We start from the raw sequence: 20542 nt of genomic DNA, 5'->3' as shown, positions 1-20542 counted from the left end.
CCATTTCGTGTGACCCTGCTAATTGAATAACCCGCAGTCCGTTATCATTTGACAATTTGACAATTTTGTCTGGCGTAATGCCACAATCTGGCCAAGGAAAATCTGAGTTATTCAGGAATCCTTGCCTATTTCTCGACAGGACCGGGACCTGTCCTGCCGCGTCGACTGAGGTGAACGCCCTAGCATTTTTCCGCGGCTTGTTACTCGATCCGATCATCTTGTTTCTAACGACATTGGATGCATTTTCTTGGTCGGTCTGTCGCGGGACCTGTCACCAAAAGATCAGGTAGGATTTATTATAGTGGAATAACTCCAACTAGACTTTATTCATCTCTTTCCCTGATCTCAGCGCTTTTACAATAAGATACTATTATTAACTTTGTTTGAGCAGATATAGATTTTAGGGATATTTTGAGGGCTATAGGGTGGGGTAGTTTCTGAAAATGGGTCCTGGAAACTAGCATCCATACTCCACCATTTTGGATCAAATGCCGGACCAGAATTTAACTTTGGAAAGCACTAATCAAGGCCTTTCTTTTGATACCCCACATGACTATGTTCAGCGAAAAAAAAGTACAACCACCCCCCTTCGGACGTCAGGCTTTCAAACTCAACTCAGAGAGATTATCAATAGGAAGACAGACAAACAAACAGTGAGACGGCAAGCAATAAAAAAATTGTTTAATAAGGTTTTGTGTTGAACACAATCCTTCAAAAGGGACTAACTGCTCATAAATGGAAAATAATTTCTTTTGTGCTATTTTTTTGGCCGTTAGTGTATGTTCATAATAGCCGATGTCGCTTTAGGAACAGATAAGAGCCTTGAATTTTTGAACTAAGAGCGAAAGTGAAAGATTAGCATGGGTCAATATATTTCTTAGGAAGGTAGGTTCATTTAAGGCCAATGACTTCTAATTGCAAAGGCCATTGACTTCAAATTATTAGATATCCTGAATATTGGTAGGGGTGTCAGTAACAGGGGGTGTTATACTAAAAAGGGTATTTTTTTTTGGATTTATTGTTAGATTATATTCTTGGCATATGCGGGAAGTGTAATGCGATATTGAGCGCTTTGTGAAATCAACTCATTTAATAAGCCCAATCAGAGAGAATATTCGTATATTGAGCTAGGTTTATTCAATTATCTTTTTTTTTTAAATAGAGAGATCAATGATCAAAATAGAGAGATCAATGATCAAGATATTGCCATATAATATTTGTTCAGATATAAAATTTTACGTAGTACTTGCATTAGTATTCTGTTAAGAGAAAGTCGCACCGCGTCCTTAAAGAGCTATCGTGCCGCTTTTACTGGTTATAGTGCACCTATTAATCATAGTATCTCAAGCAAGCCTAAAACCGGCAGGAACTTTAGTAAATTCCTTACTTCCAGATCTTTTAACTTTGCATCTGGTATTAAGTGTTCTCCCAGATGCCTGGACCTACATTGAACAAGTGCCGGACACTGCCCCAGGACGTGAATAGAGGTTTCATCACACTCCGCACAAAACCTGCAGCCAGTGTCCGTAGATATCCCTAGCTTCCCTAGTTTAGCCAACAGTGAACACTATGATTCCGAGGTTTTTTTTGGTGAGGTTTAATCAATCTTTTGTGCGCATGGGTTCGTATCCCCCAATAAGCACCCTGGACTGCTCCATCCCTGGTAGGCCTTCCCTCAATTGCTCCTCTTCATTTCTTAGTGCCATAGCCATGAAACCGTTTCCGATTCCACAGAAGGCTTCTGGGCCATGTAAAGGCGTCCCTGCTCCCTTCTTGGTTACCCAACATGGCATGGAACCCAGAGTATCCAGACCATGTTGGACGAGCCGAGTGTATTCAGTCTCTCAAGGCATTCCAATTTAGAGTTCACCTGGTTGGACCTAAGTGACTCGACCGCCTCGGTTATAACGATTGACACCAAATTTGGTAGAAAGGTGGGAACTATGAACCCTCCCTCGAAATGCTCTCCATTTCAGTAGAAAGCCAGTACTCCGTGTCTACGGCGCGGCTAGCCAAAAAGGAGAGTACAGAGACTCCTATAATAAGAGAAACTGAAAACCAGATCCAAATAGTTCCTACAGAAAACAGGACCCTGTTTGCTCTATGCCGACGACCTTAAGCTGTTTTCCGCTATATCGTCGCCTATGGACTATGTTTCCCTTCAATCTAACTTAGACACTCTGGTTCGTTGTTGCTTTGCTAATGGTTTAGCGCTAAAGGTCAGAAAGTGATACTCTATGTGCTATTCGGTTAACTCCTCACCCACTTCCTTCTCCTATTCTCTTAACGAACATTCCTTTTCATATCTAAATTCCGGTCATGATCTTGGAGTCACTTTCGACAATAAGTTCCGAGTCGACACCCATTGCCTCGAAGTCACCAATCGAGCAGCAAAATTGTCACGTTTTATACTTCGCTCCTGCTCTGATTTTGACTCTCTTCAATTTCCTCGTGAAGAATACCCTCGAGTACTGCTCTGTGATCTGGTCACCTTCCCGTAACTGTGGTTGTCTTAGCCTTGAAAATGTGCAACGTAAATTCACCCATTCCCTATTCCTTAAGAGAAATTTCCTTCGTGTGAACTACCCCTTCCGCCTCCGCTTTCTAAACGTCCCTTCCTGCAACAGCGTAGATCCTATCGCGATTTATACACACTTTTTAAACTTTCTTCGGGTCTGATGGACTGCTCCGCCTCAAATGAAATTGCCTGTCGTCCTGCGTCTTATAACACACGTAACGCAGACTTTTTCGACTTGTCCTTCGCAGAGCTCGAATCCTATTTCCATTCCCCGATTCCTAAGCGTTGCGGAAGTTGCAGCGCACAACAGCTTGGTCCTTTTAACTTCTTTTCTGTAAGTAGTTTTAAGCCTCGGATAAAATTATTGCTTTCTACTCCTCCAGAGAGCAATAAATAAATAAACCTGATTGCACTGCATGTGCATCAAAAAACGGGCAGAAGGGGAGGACCTTACCACCAATGGCTTCCCATTCTCAGGTTGGCGGCCGTCCCAGAATATAGGAAAGGCTGTAGCAGCTGATTCAACGATTTGTTATGTCCGTAATAAGACTGTATCCCCAGGCATAGTTCCTTCACAATGCGATGATTCCGGGGTTGCATTTAACGTCTATAGTTCGTCTGAATCTGACAAGTCATTAGCGTCTTCTGACGATAACTTTATAAAAGTAACCACAATACCCAACTCGGTTTCGTTGACAAGCATTGCAGCCAATACTGGCAATTGAAGTAAACAGTTAATTGATCCTACCATCGACACCTTCGCCAGATTCGCCAGGAGACGTAGGAACACGTACCTAGACACTGCTTCCGTACCATGTTCGGCTGCGGAGGTATCAGGAATCTCGAGAGCGAATCGAAACCATCTCTGAACTAAATGACACTTACCCGTTCAAGCGTTCCACTCTCCGCGTCCGCTCCTACTGGGCTGCACGAAAGAAGACACAACAATTCCTTTCGCCGGTAGTGTTAGCAGATAAGCCGAAGGGAGACTTACGACCATATGCGGACAACCCCCTTTGGGGTCAGGAGGTACTGGGCTTGGAGCATACCAGAGCTTCGGTGAATTGTATCTATCGCTGAGCAAGTCCTACTTGAAAAATTAGTCCTCATCCGAAAATTACGCCGCTCATTAAAGACGGCATATAGGACTCCTCATTTCTGCTACGGTCACGTTTAGAGGATTTACAGCTGACCTGGAGTTCTGGATCATTCCCAGCCTAAATCAAAGCTTGTATTTGGAAGTTGATTTTTTCCGCGCTTTCAATTTAGCACCTGGTCTTTTTCGTTTTCAAGGGGTTTGAGAGCTTGGGAGATTATCTATGACACCTGTGGCCAACGGCAGGTTCTGTCGCCCATACAGGAGCCTCAGCTGCAAGCTGCAATATCCATGTTTCCCTCTTTCACGAAACAAGAGCTAGGACGTACATCGTTGGTCTCATTGGTCACATTGATCAAGGAGAGCCTCACTATCGGGCATCGCCAGCTGTGGAGAAGCTTTTGTACGCGGAGGTAGATCAGCTGTTGGAAATTGGAGTCACCGAGAAGTCGCAAAGCGCTTGGGCTTCTCGGGTGACGGTTGTCCAGGCAAAGTGAGGCACTTTAAAGAGTGCTTAACCCATGCTGCTCATTGATGGAATCTTGAGTCGATTGGCTAAGACTCAACACAATTTTGGTATTGACCTTAAGGACGCCTTTTTGCAGATACCTCTCGATGAGGCAGCGTCAAGGGACAAGACTGCCTTCGTCATCCCAGGTAGACCCGTGTTTGAGTTAATGGACAAGGGTGATTTCAGCTCATCTGAGGAATCAAGCGTTCGTCTATTTGGATGATTTGTTGGGTCACCTGGATCAAGTTTATGGCCGAGATTAGTGACGAACCAGATCAAGATTAGTAGACCTCATTAGCGGACGGGAAAAGGAAGAAGAAGACTATGGGGGTTACCCTCATGTTGGAAAGTTTTTTTTCTCATTATTTGTTTTGGGGGTTGACTTATACACATATAAAATTGTGATAGCTAACCTTAACATTACACTGGGTGTCTACTCTGCCTGTCTATTCACAAATATGAAAAATCATTGAAATCTCTGGGAATTTCTAATTATTTCCTGTCAGTTTTCAAATGCATCTCATTCGATGTCCAAGAAAAAAATGCACTCTTCATAAATGGTATTATTAATTCCTTTCATGTTGACTCTTTACGTGCATGTACATATGTATATGCATAATATCTAATTTGCATACGGCTTCCGTTTTTGTCTGAAACTTTTGGTAATAAATAGAATATGGGGAGGAAGATTATTATACAATCCGGCAAGAGACCAAGAAAATATTATGAGCAATGAAAAAACTCAAGTTTCAATCAACGATTCTCCAACATATTGTCGTAGTGATCATTTATTTAGGAAGTACATATCATGTTGGGTTTTTTTTTATGGTTGCGTGGACGTCTGAGAATTGCTTCATCAAGTCAAATTGTGCGTGTGAGACGATAAAAACAACTTGGGCCGAAATATGTGCCACATGTATGCTATGCAGCCCCGAGAAGATTAGAGAAGGGGGAAGGATAGTGGTTCAATTGTGATTATAAAGATCTGATGACACTTAAATGTTTATGTCGTCCCCCCCCTCATTTATGAAAAGAAATAATTTTCATGTTTAATTTTTTTCCGCAATCTTCACTTAAAGGAAATTCCCATGTCCCATGCCCGGTCTAGACTGTTGAGGACTCATTATAAGTTCCAAATTGAAAGTAAGTGGTTGAATAGGAGCGAAAAGGAAAGTAATATTCATGCAGGCTTATTTTAAACGGGTTTCAATATTTCGTAAGCATAATTGAGTATATCGGATAGCATATGTATCACCACGTACTACACTTCTATTCAGAAGAGGACCGTTCCCCCTGATATAAGCGTAGCCATGTAAGAGCGTCTTTGTGTGGAGAGGCTTCAGTCACATTTCCACAAAGACTGGGGAAACCAAGCCATGAAAAAAGATAATTTATTCTCTCGCCGATTCCTAAGATCTTTACTTGACGCAAAAGGAAGATACATTGACCGATAATCCTTTCCTTCTTTATACAAATGCGGGAGATAAAAAAAAAGAGCCCCAAAACATCTGGAAAATTATGTGCAGAGTGTTTTACTGGTAGATGAGATCATTCAAACCTGAACAGTTTTCCTAGGAAAATTCACAATATTAACGGCAATAATTTCTTCCTTTATTAAAGCATTAGTTTCGTCACTATTGACACCGATTGATCAAAAATTTTTGATAGACGGTTACGGCAGGAAAATTGTAGTACTGAAAGTCAAGACAATCACATTCCTTATTGTTACATCTACGGCTGTCAGTCATTCGGTCATTAGTAAATATATTAATGATCTTTTCCGTTCTACTAAATATAAAATGGGGAAAAAGGATTCGTGAGAAATTTTCAAGACACTCATCGTCATCATCACGATTACTAGGAAATCGTTTTTCATTCTCTCCCATTTTTCTGAAAGAAAAATACCGAGACCAGCAACAGAAAGGCAAAAAATAAGGAAGGGGTTCACGTCTCATATTACGGAATAGAAAGTTCTGTACGCACATTACATATTTAAGTGAAATTCGAGATGAGATGATCATCTGCTGTACAGAGGAAGGGTTGAAACCGGCGATAGTTCCCGAATTTCAAACTGAACTGAAGAAAGGGTGACGGGTGCAAAAAAAAAACCCAAAGGAAAAAAAAAGAAAAAAATGATGAAAAGATGTAATCCCGGGATAAAATTTTCTTGAGAAAATCTCTTGGTTCCCGTTTAATGTTACAGGAAAAGTTTATGTATTACGTACATATATTAATGATCAAAATGATCGATTCTCGGGCCATCAGTGCCAGCGTTTTTGTGATGATGATGATATTCGATGATCAACAACAAGAATTTTTATCGTTGTAGAAAATGATGAATTGTCCTCTATGCTTTCCTTTTAAATCGAAGAAAATGTGTTTTTTTTTCCAAGGTTGGTGTTCGGGAATCAATGTAAAAGGGTTCGTGGAAAAAGAAAAAGGTTACGTCCTAGTTGAAGAGGGAATATTTTGAAATTTGATCATCACTATTAATGAATCCATATATGAATTTGGAGGGACCTTACCGGCAGTTGCTACGAAATATAGCGTATCAGGCCACTGTTGTTTTGGTCGGCCCATCAACTTAAATGTTCAGACCAGTCTTGGCGAGCGAATTACCGTACCTCGCAATTTCTTCACGATCGGTGCAACCCAATATCGATCGCAAATATCCTCATTTCGGATGTGATCAAAACCTGTCACTTCACTAGTCCAACGCAACATCTTCGTATCCATTACCACAAGACGCCCTTCATTGTCCATTGTCTTCTATAGTCAGCCAACACTCAGAACCATAGAGGGCGGATGACACTGCGGTAATTTTAGATTTGAGACATTCGTTGATATCACAAAGAACACCAGTTCTGGAACCCCACTTCATCCAGGTTGCGCTAATGCGTGAAGCAACTTCAAAACGAAGTTCTCCATTGGTTAATAGCATTGACCCGAGATATTTAAATTGCTCAGTTCTGGGCAGATCACTGCCAGTGATCGGTGACTGCGCCTGTTTCATGGGGGTTGGTCGTCAAAAATTCAATTTTATTTAGATTCAATCTGAGACCGTGTTGCTTGAGGCGTTCATTCATTATTTTTGGACAAGTTGCTCGAGATCGCTGGACGTTGGATGTCCCGTGTGACAGTATCCATAACAGGAACAAAGAGGAGTGATGAGAGGGTGCTTCCTTGATGACCACCAACACGGACACGAAGCGGTTTTGATACACCCGCCACACTTCGAACTGTGGAAGAGGGGTTGGACCCTAGGGACGGGTTCTTCTGACACTAAGCGTTGTCGTAGAACATACCAGATGAATTCGTTTGCCACACGATCAAACGCTTTCTCCAGATCGAAAAATGCAATGTAAAGAGGGCGGTGTTTCTCGCAGTGTTTCTCCATGAGTAACTGCGCAGAGTGTATTGCGTCAGTAGTTCCAGTTATTGACAAATCCGACTTGATTCACGGTTATTTTAACAATTTCGCGAATATGGTTGTCAAAAATGTGTTCAAAAATCTTCATGGAATGCGAAAGCAACCGGATCGGATGGTAATTTAAACATTCTGCTAGATCACCTTTTTTTTGGTTTTTTTTTTCGCCAGTCAGATGGTTTTCTACCTTCCTCAAGCGAGTACAATGGGCCAACACGGCCTGATCTGCTCAGAAGCCGTAGCTTCTCCCCCACCATACACCTTCCACAATAACCCGATTGAAGAATTCACTGAGCACAGCGTTGGGTCCCACCTCTTCGCTTTGCAGAGCTTAGATGCGATGTTATCAGGTCCTGTCGCTTTCCCCGATTTCATTCGTTGTATTACTTTCTTGACTTAAGTTGCGCTGACATGAAAGTCCTGAGAGTTTAACGTGAGTACCTGCCATGCAGGCATATCTCCCCTCTTTGGACACAGATTGATTTGGAGATCAAAATCTAATTGGCACGGTGGTACTGGTTTACACTGAGTGCAGGCTTAGCATTCATATCAGTGGATGCAAGGCCTTTCTAACAGCTCTGCCGCAACTAAGAGCTACGGCACCCGAGTTGTACAGTGCAAATCCACGCTTCAACTCCAAGGAGCTCTGCCCGCGATATAGGTTTAACCACAACAACCATGAAACTCCCACAAGGGGCCCAATTGCAAATAACCGGACCAACAGCACATCCTCCAGGAATTCTTCTGGAGCATATGCTCTCCGAGGGCCATCCCGGTTGCAATGGTACCAGATAAACTCCGGTGAGGCTTCGTGGCAAGAGCCACTTCAGATGAGTCCTTTGCAGACTCGGGTCCGGTCGTCCTCCTAGAGTATGTGGGGATGGCGCTCCTCAACCGGCTGATTGGAATTATCTCCACTTCCACTTTCCACCAGTCAACTACCGCTCTGCGTACAATAGAACACGTAAGATGTCACAAGACAACACTAACACAAAACACACAGAACTGGTGGTTTTCCATCACGACCACTAGTGCCATTCGCCCATCATACCGCAGGTGAATCAGCACGCCCAAATTAATTAGCGCATTGAAGTATATCACTGCTAGCAAGACACTGGCTCCAATCAAAGATACCGTTCACCACTTGAACGCCCATGTCGTTACGGATGTCACAGTACGCTGGACAGACATAGAGGACATGGAACTAGTCCTCTGAGTCTACCCCACACACAACAACTACCCTGTCTGGAGCCAAGGCTCCGCGAGAAGAGAAACTCATTCAAGCAACCATTCCCCGTCAAGTCCGAAGTCCACAATTGAACTTCCTCTGGCAGACATATTTCTGGTGTACTCATACGTGACCCGATCTTTACCACATTCGTTCCATCTAAGCTGCCACTTAGAGGTTCCATTCTCATCCAACAACCTTTTGACCGGCTATGTGTTGTGAGCCTAGCTCTGTCAAGGTGATAGTAGTGACGTGTATCAGGAGCCAGCTACTTGGGGACCCTGGTTGGGTAGTGCGAATTGAACCGGCGCTAGTAGGCCGCGTTGCCTCGAGCGAGCGTTGATCCCTCCGTGAGTTCCGGGATCAGCTAAGCGTGGGTCAGGCCTCAGGAAACTGGAGTAGGGGCAGTGTCCCCGAGGATACATTCGTTTATGACTATTGCGGCCCGCTTCCTTGCACAGGTTGTGTTGGTGAAAAAAATTCGACGAAATAGCAAGTACCGACCAAATGGACCGCAATGTACGGGCATTATTCCCCAGACACCTCGTACGGGTTGATGTTAATAGCGCGGAAAGCGTTGAGGATTGCTCCTTTTTCACAATGAGAGAGCTCAAAGAAGCGGTTCTCACAATGAAAAGCAAGAAGGCGCCATGTCCTGATGGTATCCCGGCGAAAGTTTACAAATCGGTGTTTCGCCAACGGACCTGTTGTTCGGGGCGTTCAACCCTTTCTTGAAGGAGGGACATTTTTCTTTGTCGCTGGAAAGTAGCGAGACTCGCGCTGATCAGCAAGCGAAAAGGAGACTCGGATCTGCATTCTGCATATCGACCACTGAGTATCATTGACACGGCTGGGAAAGTGCTGGAAACATCAGGATTAGACTCGCTGAAGCCATCCGTGTTGCCGGGGACTTATCTCCAAGGCAGTTCCTGAAATTCACGGTGGATGCGGTTCATCGAGTCGAAGCACACAGCCATCAATTTCGATGGATAGTGCTCTTCATAACGCTTGATGTCAGAAATCCCTTCAATCCCGTAGGATGGACAGATATGCTAGGCACATTAGAAAACTCATTCCACGTGCCTAATTCTTGCGGATATTAGGGATTATCTGAAAGATCACTTCATGCTATATGAGACGCTAGAGGGTCAGAGGAAGATAGAGATCACGTCGGGACTAGCACAGGGATCCATCCTAGGACCGGAGCTCTGGAACTTTTTCTATGATAGTCAGGTGAAACTCGACATGTCAGGAGAGTATCGTCTGGTCAGATATGCAGGCAACGTTGCGGCATTTGTTGCCGGACGTACTTGTGCCTGTTCAACAAAGCCGACTTGGCATATTGATGCGATACGAAGGGTAAGCGGATGGATAACTGCTCAAAAAAATCGAAGTAGTCATCTTGACCAGAAAGAGAATCCTGACCCTACGTCCCATATCGATCGGTGTGTTGACTATAGAGTCAAAACCACCGGTTAAATACCTTGATTCAATGCTCGACTTGAAGATGAGCTTCTTCGAGCAAATCAAAGCAGCAGCGAACTGGGCTACAGGTGGAGTCTCGGGTTTGAGTTGGCTAATGATGAATGCCTGGGGCCCTATATCTACTAGCAGACGTCTTTTTACGGGAGCAACGCAGTCCTTTCTGCTCTATAGCGAGGAGGTATGGGCTGATGCCTATGATAAGGAGGGACATCGTAAGCGCCTGGCTCAAGTACAGAGACGGGGTTCTTTGCGATAGTGGGAGCGATCCCCGTTGTCCTTCTTGCCGTGGAGCATAAAGCTTAAGAGAGTTGGTTGTCCGTGAAGAACGTGGCAAGTGGCAACTCTCTTGGAAAAATGAGCCAATAGGCAGACGGACTGTGAGGCTCATCGACAATTTAGATCCGTGGCTGAACCGAACGCATGGTGAGGTTGATTGCTTCCTTACCCAACTTTTAAGTGGGCATGGAAGTTTTCAGTCTTACCTGCACAAGATTGGGACAGCACAATCTCTTGATTTTGTGTTCTGCAATGGAGTGGCGGTTGACAATGAACACATCTTTTTCTCTTGTGAAAGATGGGACGACTTTTGTCAGCAGGTTTATGCAAAAACGGGGGGCTCTCACCAGACAACATTGCCAGAGAGACGCTGAGGAGCCCTGGCAGATGGAGTTGGGTTGTGCATTATGTTCGGGCTCTTCTTATTATGAAGAAGATTGAATTCGACTGGGGGAAGGACCAGATGACAAGGGGCTCCCTGAAATAATAACTCTCTTGCTGCCTTCCCGTTGGTGAAAGGAATCTCTTGACTTGAAGGCTCCAAAGCCGGGGGAACGGAAGGACTGGCCCGAAGTAATGTGTCAAACGGTTCCAGGGTAGTTCTCTGATGACACGGAGGTGTTTAGTTGGTAGTCCGACGGGGTACTGTTGCGGGAGTCCAACACTTTGTGCGTAAACGCATTCACCTACTCTAGTCCCACCAAAAAAAAGATATTGTGCTGAATTTTGGAAAATAAATCTTTTTTTTTGCTGGAGATTTGATATGCACTTATAATCCACCAAGTTGTGGAAATGCTAGAGTATCTTTTGGGTTTGAATAGGTGATTATTTCTTAGGCATATATATTTTATGTTACATTATAAAATCTTCAAATTCTGAGTGGAAATCGAGTTGTAAATATTCACACTCCAAACCATATAAATCCATATATGTATCTATAACCGCGTCCAAAGTTTTCTCTCCCCAAGAAAAAAAAAGGGGAATTGCTCAAAACGAAAGGCCTTCAGGGGCTAATTCAACCAAAATGTGCACAAAGGTTACTTTCAATTAAGGTTAAGCGATGATATCTTTTGGTTTATGGGGTCATAAATAAAGGGACAAGCCAGGAAGAAAAAGATACGAAAATATCCGATATAGAATGCGCAAAATTTTTTTAAAGCAAAAACAAACAGGGTTCAAATTGATAACTAGGGTTGATAAATTTTCCCAGATATTTCTTTTACTTGGACTTATTTTTCCGAAGAAGAAGGAAGGGTATTTGCAACTTGAGAATGATGAATTTTGTTTTTTTTTTTTGGTCGTCGTTGGAAGACAAAAGTGGCCATTGATCGGATGAATTTCTGTCTGTGAAAAGAAAACACTGAAGGGATTCAATTGCCTAAAATTCTTTATAGAAGAAGGTCCTGGTCCTGAGGTCGTAACCATTTTCTTAACTTAAAGATTCTTTTTTTTTTTTGTTATTTTGAAGAAGGGACAAAAGGTCTGGAAGTGATTCGCACGATGTTGAATCATTTAAAAAATCGAGTGATTAATGTGATTCGAATACTTTAATCTTGAATTTGATAGGAAGTGATTTTTTAAGGAGTCATTTAAGGCATAGAATTACTACTAGAAATATGATATAAGCCGTTTTCAGGGTGTCGGGTTCAAATTTGGCAAAGATTCTGCCAGCAAAAAAAAAAAGATACAGATAATTAAAATATCTGAAATTATATTAACAAAGTGATTTCTTCTACCTACCAGTTTTTGCTAATGAATGTTTTTGTTGTTGCTGTAGCTGTTGTTGTTGTTGTTTCTTGAATGCATCAACTATATCACCTGGCGATATAGATAAGCCATAGACATTGAGTAGTTCCTGCACCGCATTGAAAGCATTGCAGGCAAATTCATTCTTTAACTGTCGTTCCAGTGTTGGGGTTGATGTTGCCACTGAGGTCGTTGCTGTTGTCATCCTTGTTATTTGATGATCGCCATCAGTAAAGCTATCATCACTTTGTTGATTTGTCTTATTAACACGCGGAATATTATGAAAATCATTGCTATTCGCCTTATTACTTCTGGAATGATGAGGTTTCATCACTGAACCTTTATATCGACGATACTGGTGAAGATCGACCAGATTATGCCAACTTTTCAACATGGTTGTGGTTATTGAATTTGTACTACCACTGGCACTATTGCCGCTACTATTGATGGTGCTGGTTCCATTGTCTACTCCGCCACTGTTCTCCAAATCGATTTCACTAAAACTATTATCATGGCTATTATAACTACGGGAAGTAATCGTTGTACTATTTGCTGAAAGTAAAGATGGCAGCATCTCTGGTTGGCGATCTACAGTCTCCCCAGGATAAGTATCTTTGTTGTGACCACGATCTACTGTAATGTCATCATCGTTGATAGATGAGCAACGAGGATTGAAATTTTTTCGCTTATTTCTCGATGTAAGGCTTGTAGTATTAGTTTGTACTGTATCAGGTTTTCTGTCTATTACCACCCTCTGTAAGGATTCAACTGTTGATGACACGCTCACTGTTGAAGTTGTGGTAATAGATAGTGTTGGTAGCGGAGAAAGTATTGCGTTTCGGGAACCAGTTCGTGGCGAGGTGCGGAGAACAGATGACGCAGGTTTAGATTGTAGGTTTTGTGTTTCGGTTATTGTTCCGTCCATCGCCGGATCCTCTATTAAAAAATAAAAAGGAAAATTTATTTGTGAGAAATGCTACCAAAAGATAACTCAAAAAAATTTAAATTGTACAATAAATTACGATGAATATGGATATCATTTTAGGCCAAAGTGCAATAGATATTTCCATTCATTCAACTAAATCAATTTTCCATACGAATATCCTTAAAAATGAAATTTCTTGTAGCCCTTTCTCTGGAAAATATGTTGAGCTAATTGGGTGGGTTATATACATTTCCAGCCACCAGGAAAAACGAAGACTTCAATATGAAGACTCTTAACACCGGTGCCCTTCTCGCACAATCGACCAAGATCAATTTGCATTTTTTCCAAACTCTTTGCACACTACTCTTAATTGGAATCGCGTATAGACTTCTATAGATCATTTGCATTGCGGTAGGTTGAAGATTTCTTTCCTCTTGGAACACCTTTTTATATTATTTTATATTGTTTATTTGTCTGGAGAGTTGTTCAGTTGTATTTTGTATGTTACTCTCGTTTTTTTTTTCTTCCTTCCCTTACATTACCGCAGAAAAGATATTGCCGATACAATTCTTACGATACAAACAGAAGTTTTGTGAAAACTCGTTAAGGCAGGTTAGCCTCTTCGACTGTATTTTGAGTAGCATCATGTGGTGTATAATGTAAACCGAGGTTTTTCGAAATTCTATGGAATAGATGTATCCGGCAATGCACTTGCAATTTTTAAAAGCAAAAATGAATTTATCTGTTCTGCTGCCACTATTAGATAGCTCCATGCAAAACCTATGCTAAATACATCGTTAAAAGTATTTTATGACAATTTCAAGACTTATATGGTGCGTTTCACAACTATAGAATCACCTCTGATTTAGCTGGTTTAACCATTCCATTTTAATTTAAGTTAAATGAACTCTTTTGTTCTTGAAGAAGGATTTTTTAAAGTCCTTGCCTTTGTCCTTACGTTAAATAGGTTTCTCACGTGATTTCTTTCATCACTGGAACTTCTAGAGAGAAAATAAATCCGTCAAAGAAATAATCAATTTCGACCCCCCGCATTCTCCATATTTTCACCAAATGTCAAAACTAAGACCGGCTTCGGAAAGTTCTAAACGAGACCTTTCATTGGATACCCCACATGATACTATTTGGTGAAAAAAATGTTACACCCCCTTTCGCATGTATGGGAACCCTCCCTTAAATGCGACATATGATGATGTAATTCACTATATGCGTGAGCGTTCACAGTTTCCACTTTTTCGCCAAATTTCCTGTCAATCGATATAACCGTTTCCGAGAAAAATATGTGTGACAGACAGACGGACCAACAAGTCCCAATGTTCAGTGTTGACGCCGATACGCAATGAACTCTGCAGTGGCGTCCACTACCCGTTTGATAGAGGAATCGGAAATTTCCTTTGTCATTGGCAAGTTGTGGAACATCGCTAAACAATATTTGATCCTTTGAGTAAGCGTTATTAACTGATCGACACATTCGTAGACGTCGCAGTCCTCCCGGTATCGCGGAATCACAAACTGATTCCGCATCAACTCAAACTAGCGACGGTAAATTCTTCAACCATATACACTTACGGCTACAGGCAAGTGGACGTAAGTCTGGGACTTCGACGGAGGTTCTCATGGCGTTTCGTTGTAGCGGATATCAGTGGCCCCGTATTAGGCAGAGACTTTCTAAGCCACTATGAGTTGCTAGTGGGTCTGCAGAATAAGTCTCTTACAGGCCCCATAACTTTGCTCAGGTCTTCAGGGAAACTTGCCACCTGCTCTACTGTTAGTCTTTGTTTGAAAAGGTAGCCGATGACGACAGCGTCTCGAGTCCCGATCAAGTGAAGGTAGCTGGAAAGGAGTTTGAGTCTATGGTCAAGATGGGTTATTGTCGCCCGTCGAACAGCCCTTGGCCCAGTCCCTTGCATTTGTCCCCCAAAAAGGACGGAACTTAGAAGCCATGTGGAGATTTAAGGAGATTAAACGAGGTAACAGCCCCGGATCGATATCCAGGGCACTCAGTTTGAATCGTCACTTTTCACTACTTTAACCAAAACACTGTGATGCAAGCGGACCAAAACATCCCCATATCATCCGTCATCAAACGGTGACAACGTTCTCCAAGGTCGCCATAACGTGCTCGGAAGAAAATTGTAGCTGGGCAGAGGTCTTGCCTATGGTTCTCCTCGGCCTCCGGACAAGTGTCAAACAAGATCTGAGCACATCATCAGTAAAGCTATTATTCGGCACGCCATTACGGTTGCCAGCGTATGGTAGTCGAGAGTGATCCCAACTTATTTCTCAGCAAAATCCATTAGCATCTCAGATAGCTTCGTCCAACGACCATCGCCCACCGCAGCTATCGAACACCATTTGTGCACAAGAAATTAAAATCCTGCACACATGTTTTCGTTTGGGTGGATGCCGTAAAAAGATCTTTGGAAAAACCATTTACTGAACCTCACCGCGTCATTCACCGCATTTCGCTTGTATTGGTCAACGTGGATCTTAACGGGCGTAGGTAAATATTTCCACCGAAGGGCAGAAACCAGCCTTCCTGGAATACGACGTGGACAATCCGATGTCACAGTCGGAATACAGGCAGCCTTTGGAACTAAGGCCCAGCACTACACGAATTTTGGATGCGGATTTTCCGGTGCAATCGTGGCGACCCCTCGGCCATCAACTAGTAAATTGCAATGGAAAAACCATCCACGATTTTCCAGCCAGCCAGCTAAGTTTCAGCCTACGAAGAGGACGCCTTCATTCGTCTCGAGGACAGCCAAACCAGTCAACAGACCAAGTTCTTCATCACCGAGCCAGGTCAAATCTCTGATTCCAGCTCAAGCAGAGGCAGTGCTGACTGTAGTCGAAAAACACTTGACCCAGCAGCAGTCATCTGCTATCTTGAGTCCATTCGACCCGCGTCCGCAGCACATCCGACATGTGTACCAACAGAAATCCCGAGAAGTAGCTTTCCTACTCTCACGTGGCTCCATCATTCCAGGGGGTGTTTCATATGTAGCGACTCAAGTGCACCTCCCTTCAGGTACCAAAAACTCTGACCACTAGGGGCGTTTATTCGGTTAGCAACATAACAGTCGAATTGGAGCAATCAACCGGCTGGCGTCGTTATTGCATACTTTATTGTATTTGGAGTTGTCACGGAGTTGCGAATATTAAATGGTGTTCCCTTTCATGTTAATTCCAAATTTAAGTCTTTGTATTTAACCGGATCCAGTGAAGCTCCTATAAGCCCGACAAAGCGTCCCCTAGTCAATTCCGGCACCTGAGCTTCATAAGCTAGTTTACTTCGGACATCCAGGATGTGTCCGACAAGGATAATTTATTTTTTTTATTGAGGGTGCTGGGAATCCTGAGTCCATTTGATGACGCACCGGACCGCTTGGGAAGCAACATACTTCCTTTCTTGTGGTCCACGGACTCCTCTTTTTTGGGTTTAACACCCAAGTTTTTCAAAAAAAGTGACTGATGGTTTCGGTCCGGTCCATCAGCAAGTGGATGCGGACTCAGGACTCCCAGGATCCTCAACAAACGACGAATTTCACTTCAATATAATTCACACTCATGTCGTGTTTGCGATTATGTATAAATGGAGCGATTACCACCTGTCGCTACTTTCGGTCACGCTGTTTCCAGGACAGAGGTGAGGCAACGTCTGATGAGTTGACTCTGCCCTGGACGAAACCGTCAGTCATTTTTTTAAGGATAATGTAGTTGCAGATGCTTTGTCACGCGTTTCAGTGGTTAAAATCCCTGCCATGGTCCATTTTTCGGCAATCGACGAGGCAGAGAGGAATGATGCAGAGACTCCAAATACAAATTTCGAGAGTTTCCCCTTTTCGGCTTAACATTTGAAGTAGTTTGCGCGACTTCTGAAAAGGGACCTAGACCATATATTCCGGCCGCTTTTCGTAAGGAAGTATTTCATGCAGTACATGATCTTGCGTACTCAGGCATTCGGACAACGAATCGGCCTTGTCACTAGTAGATATTTCTGGCCATCAATGAATACGGATGTTAACTCATGGACCAGACAGAAGTTATCAAGCATGTGCAGAAAGAGGTAGAGTCATTCCCTCAGTCTACAAAGCGTTTTCACACGATCCGCACGATCGACATTATTGGTCGTTTGCGAGATTTGCATGGTTTCAAGTATTACTTCACAATCATCGATAGGTTCACGCGGTGGTCTGAAACAATACCTCTGGCCGACATTTTCAGCACAAATGGAGCGTCTTTGGGTACGCGAAAGAAGGTTCTTCCGCCGAGTTGCTATATGGGGAGAATTTGAGACTCCCCAGCGATCTTGTGTTCTATATCAGGTCAACCCTTTGCACCACTGGGTTTTTGCGTTTGCTCCGAGACACTGTGACAACCGTCATTCTTTCACGAGGGCTTACACCCCCAGGGACCTGGATGTCTGCACACACGTCTTGGTTCGCGTTGATGCTTCCCGGAAGTTTTTGCAGCCCCCATATGAGGGTCCATATGAAGTGCTGAATATAGGGGATCACTTTTTTAGGCTTGACATTGGCGGCAGGCCCAAGAACGTTTCCGGGTCCAAGTTAACATCTTTTGTCTTCGGGGAGAAAGGGTTTACTGCGCGTGACATGTGGTCTGCGCCCCTAAAATTTGCGGGCCAGGAGCCGAGTTTGTCGCTGAAGCACGGTACGGTGGGGTAGCGTAGAGGCGCACCTTGATTAGTGAGGATTGGTCTGAGCGCCATGAAAGTTGTAAAGTCGTAAATTAACAGGGCGATTGAAAGTTAAAGCAATATCTTTGTTTCACTACTCGCAATTGTCTCCAATTCACTTACAAAAATCTAAATATTATCCGCATGATTCCAGTAAATAGCAAGCAAGTTAAAAAGACAACCAACCGATATTCATCAACCTTCTTCCTTTCAAATCTTAAATTGACATATTGATTTGCCTGTATCTCGTTTTAAGTATCTTTTCTTCTTTTTTCTCTATGATTTTTCGTAATTCAATTTAAATTTGAATTTATTTCTTCAAAAGATTGTTTTTAGATATTACCATTTGTTATTTTTTCGAGAATAATTGTAACCGGTTTTTTCCTTGGCCCCCTAGTTATAGGCGGACGCATGCCGCAAGGTATAAATAAATACTTATCCACGTAGATTTGTCTGAATATATATAGATATTTCTCGTCAGGTATAAATCTATCTGGGCGCAATACGCGTATATGTGATTTCATTTTGAGGTGTGTCAAATCATTCTCAATTTTGATTTTTTTTTATGACGATGGAGACTGAAAAATTTCAAAATCAAAAGAAAAAAAAGTGATCACAAGTGTACATAGTCCGTATAAAAATGGAAAAGACAAGCCATAGAATGAACATAGATTGACTGTTACTCTGTTGCTTATTGTTGTTGTTATCATTATTATGATTAGTGCTGTTGGCATCCAGCTACACTTATGTATGATGGTTGGAGGAGGCAAATGATCGAAAAAGCAACAGCACCAGGAACACCGCCAACAACAATGATAATACCAGGCAACATGATAACTTTCAAATATTAAACGTTCAATTTCAATTTATTCCCAAAAAAAATAAAAAGTTTCCACAGGTCCGTGGATTTCTCTTGAATATACACGATCATGGTAGGATTGGGTTGATATTTTTAAGTATATTCAATATTGATTTGTGTCGGAAAGAAAGATTCAGGCCTTCATAACCTGTAGATAAAAAAACCAGTTGGGTAGAGGCAAATTAATCACACAATCAGATACATTTGCTGAAACTAGTTCAATATTTTGCGTTCGCCAGCAATTTACTGCACAATTCCTCCTTCAATTGAAGCAACCCTGATCCATACTCCTTCGTTTCACATATGCAATAATGTGCTGACTTTTATTCGTGATTCCTAATATTAATTATACATTCGAAATTAGTTCATACCTAGGTATATGCGTATGTGTATCTTAAATCAGAATCTTTAAGAATATACAATTGTTTTGAGGCGACTTTTTTTTTTTAATGAAAGCTACCATGGATACCATGGATAAATGTAGTGGTGCGGGTGGGACTGCGTTAAACTCTATCAAAAATTGATTCTTGTTTGGAAATATTCACCTTGGAAAATTTGAATAATACTTGAATAACACAAGCAGTTGTTACTTGAGCGTTACCTCGTCACACCAGTACAACACGTCTATATGTCGATGTGCCCCTCTTGCTCTGCTGGATCATTTATAAGTTTTATGAATTTGAAATCTTTCTATGAATTTTTCTGTTCATTTTATTATTTTTTTTTTTCTTCAAACATTACTTGATTGACAGATCAATCCCGCTAAGTCATACCATGATCCATGTTTTCTTTTCTTTGCCGCTGGGTTAAGTTGTCAATGGAATGGAATTTTTCGAAAAGATTAGAAACAGTATATTGTCTTTGGATACTTAATTAGGTTTTACTTTGTGCATGGAGGCAGCAAATGAGGGTATTGGATTTTTTGGAATTTAACAATTTTTCATATGTAGACTTTATAATATTCGAGAAAAAAACAATTTTGCTAACTAAAAGGGTTAAATTTTCTTGTTTCACGCATGTCTCAAATCACTTCACGGTTTCCTTATCACGGCTAACGTGAAAATACGGCTCCCACATGCCCTGGTTGCTATGATTGCCAACCATTTGTTAACACAAAAAACAAAAGATTCAAGCGAGAAACTTGAAATTGATCCTGTAACAATTTTTCATATGTAGACTTCATAATATTCGAGAAAAAAAAATTTTGCTAACTAAAAGAGTTCAATTTTCTTGTTTCACGTATGTCTCAAATCACTTCACGGTTTCCTTATCACGACTAATGTGAAAATATGGTTCCCACATGCCCTGGTTGCTATGATTGTCAACCATTTGGTAACACAAAAAACAAAAGATTCAAGCGAGAAACTTGAAATTGATCCTGCTTCCGCTTTGCCATTTACATTAAATTCCAAGAAAAATTACACTAAGAGCGGGCGATCCGATAAGTACTTAGTCTAGAAAAGAAAAACGAAAATTTTTGAAAAGTATTTGTCAACATAGTTCTCCTCTCATCTGGAAACTATGTTTTTTCGAGGTTTGAAAAATAGGTCTCCGTGGCGGCGATGACCTCCTCCTCATTCGACTCAAATTTCTGCCCGGCGTGTGATTTTTTGTAAAGTTTGGTAACAAAAAGAAATCGCACGGGGTTAAATCTCGAAGTCCGTAGTTCGTAGTTCGTAGTCCAATTCGACCAAAATTTAATGCGGTGGCGGAGGAGGTGTGAGTAGGTCCGTTGTCATGGTGGAAGAGCAATT

The 20542-nt window shown here is 42.1% G+C and overlaps 1 protein-coding gene across 1 annotated transcript in view; it reads right to left on the bottom strand.

Moving 5' to 3' along the window:
* LOC119660960 overlaps window positions 1–20542 on the bottom strand; it is an 89410-nt gene that overhangs the window by 28686 nt on the left and 40182 nt on the right. The window contains exon 2 of the mRNA XM_038070003.1: window positions 12282–13223. Coding sequence (XP_037925931.1) covers window positions 12282–13212 — 931 coding nt within the window. The 5' untranslated portion in view covers window positions 13213–13223. The remainder of the gene's footprint in view (window positions 1–12281; window positions 13224–20542) is intronic.

Source organism: Hermetia illucens, chromosome 7 (assembly GCF_905115235.1).
Source record: "Hermetia illucens chromosome 7, iHerIll2.2.curated.20191125, whole genome shotgun sequence".
NCBI lineage: Eukaryota > Metazoa > Arthropoda > Insecta > Diptera > Stratiomyidae > Hermetia > Hermetia illucens.
Note: the sequence above shows the minus strand (reverse complement) of the source record. Positions and strands in the feature narration are given on the sequence as shown.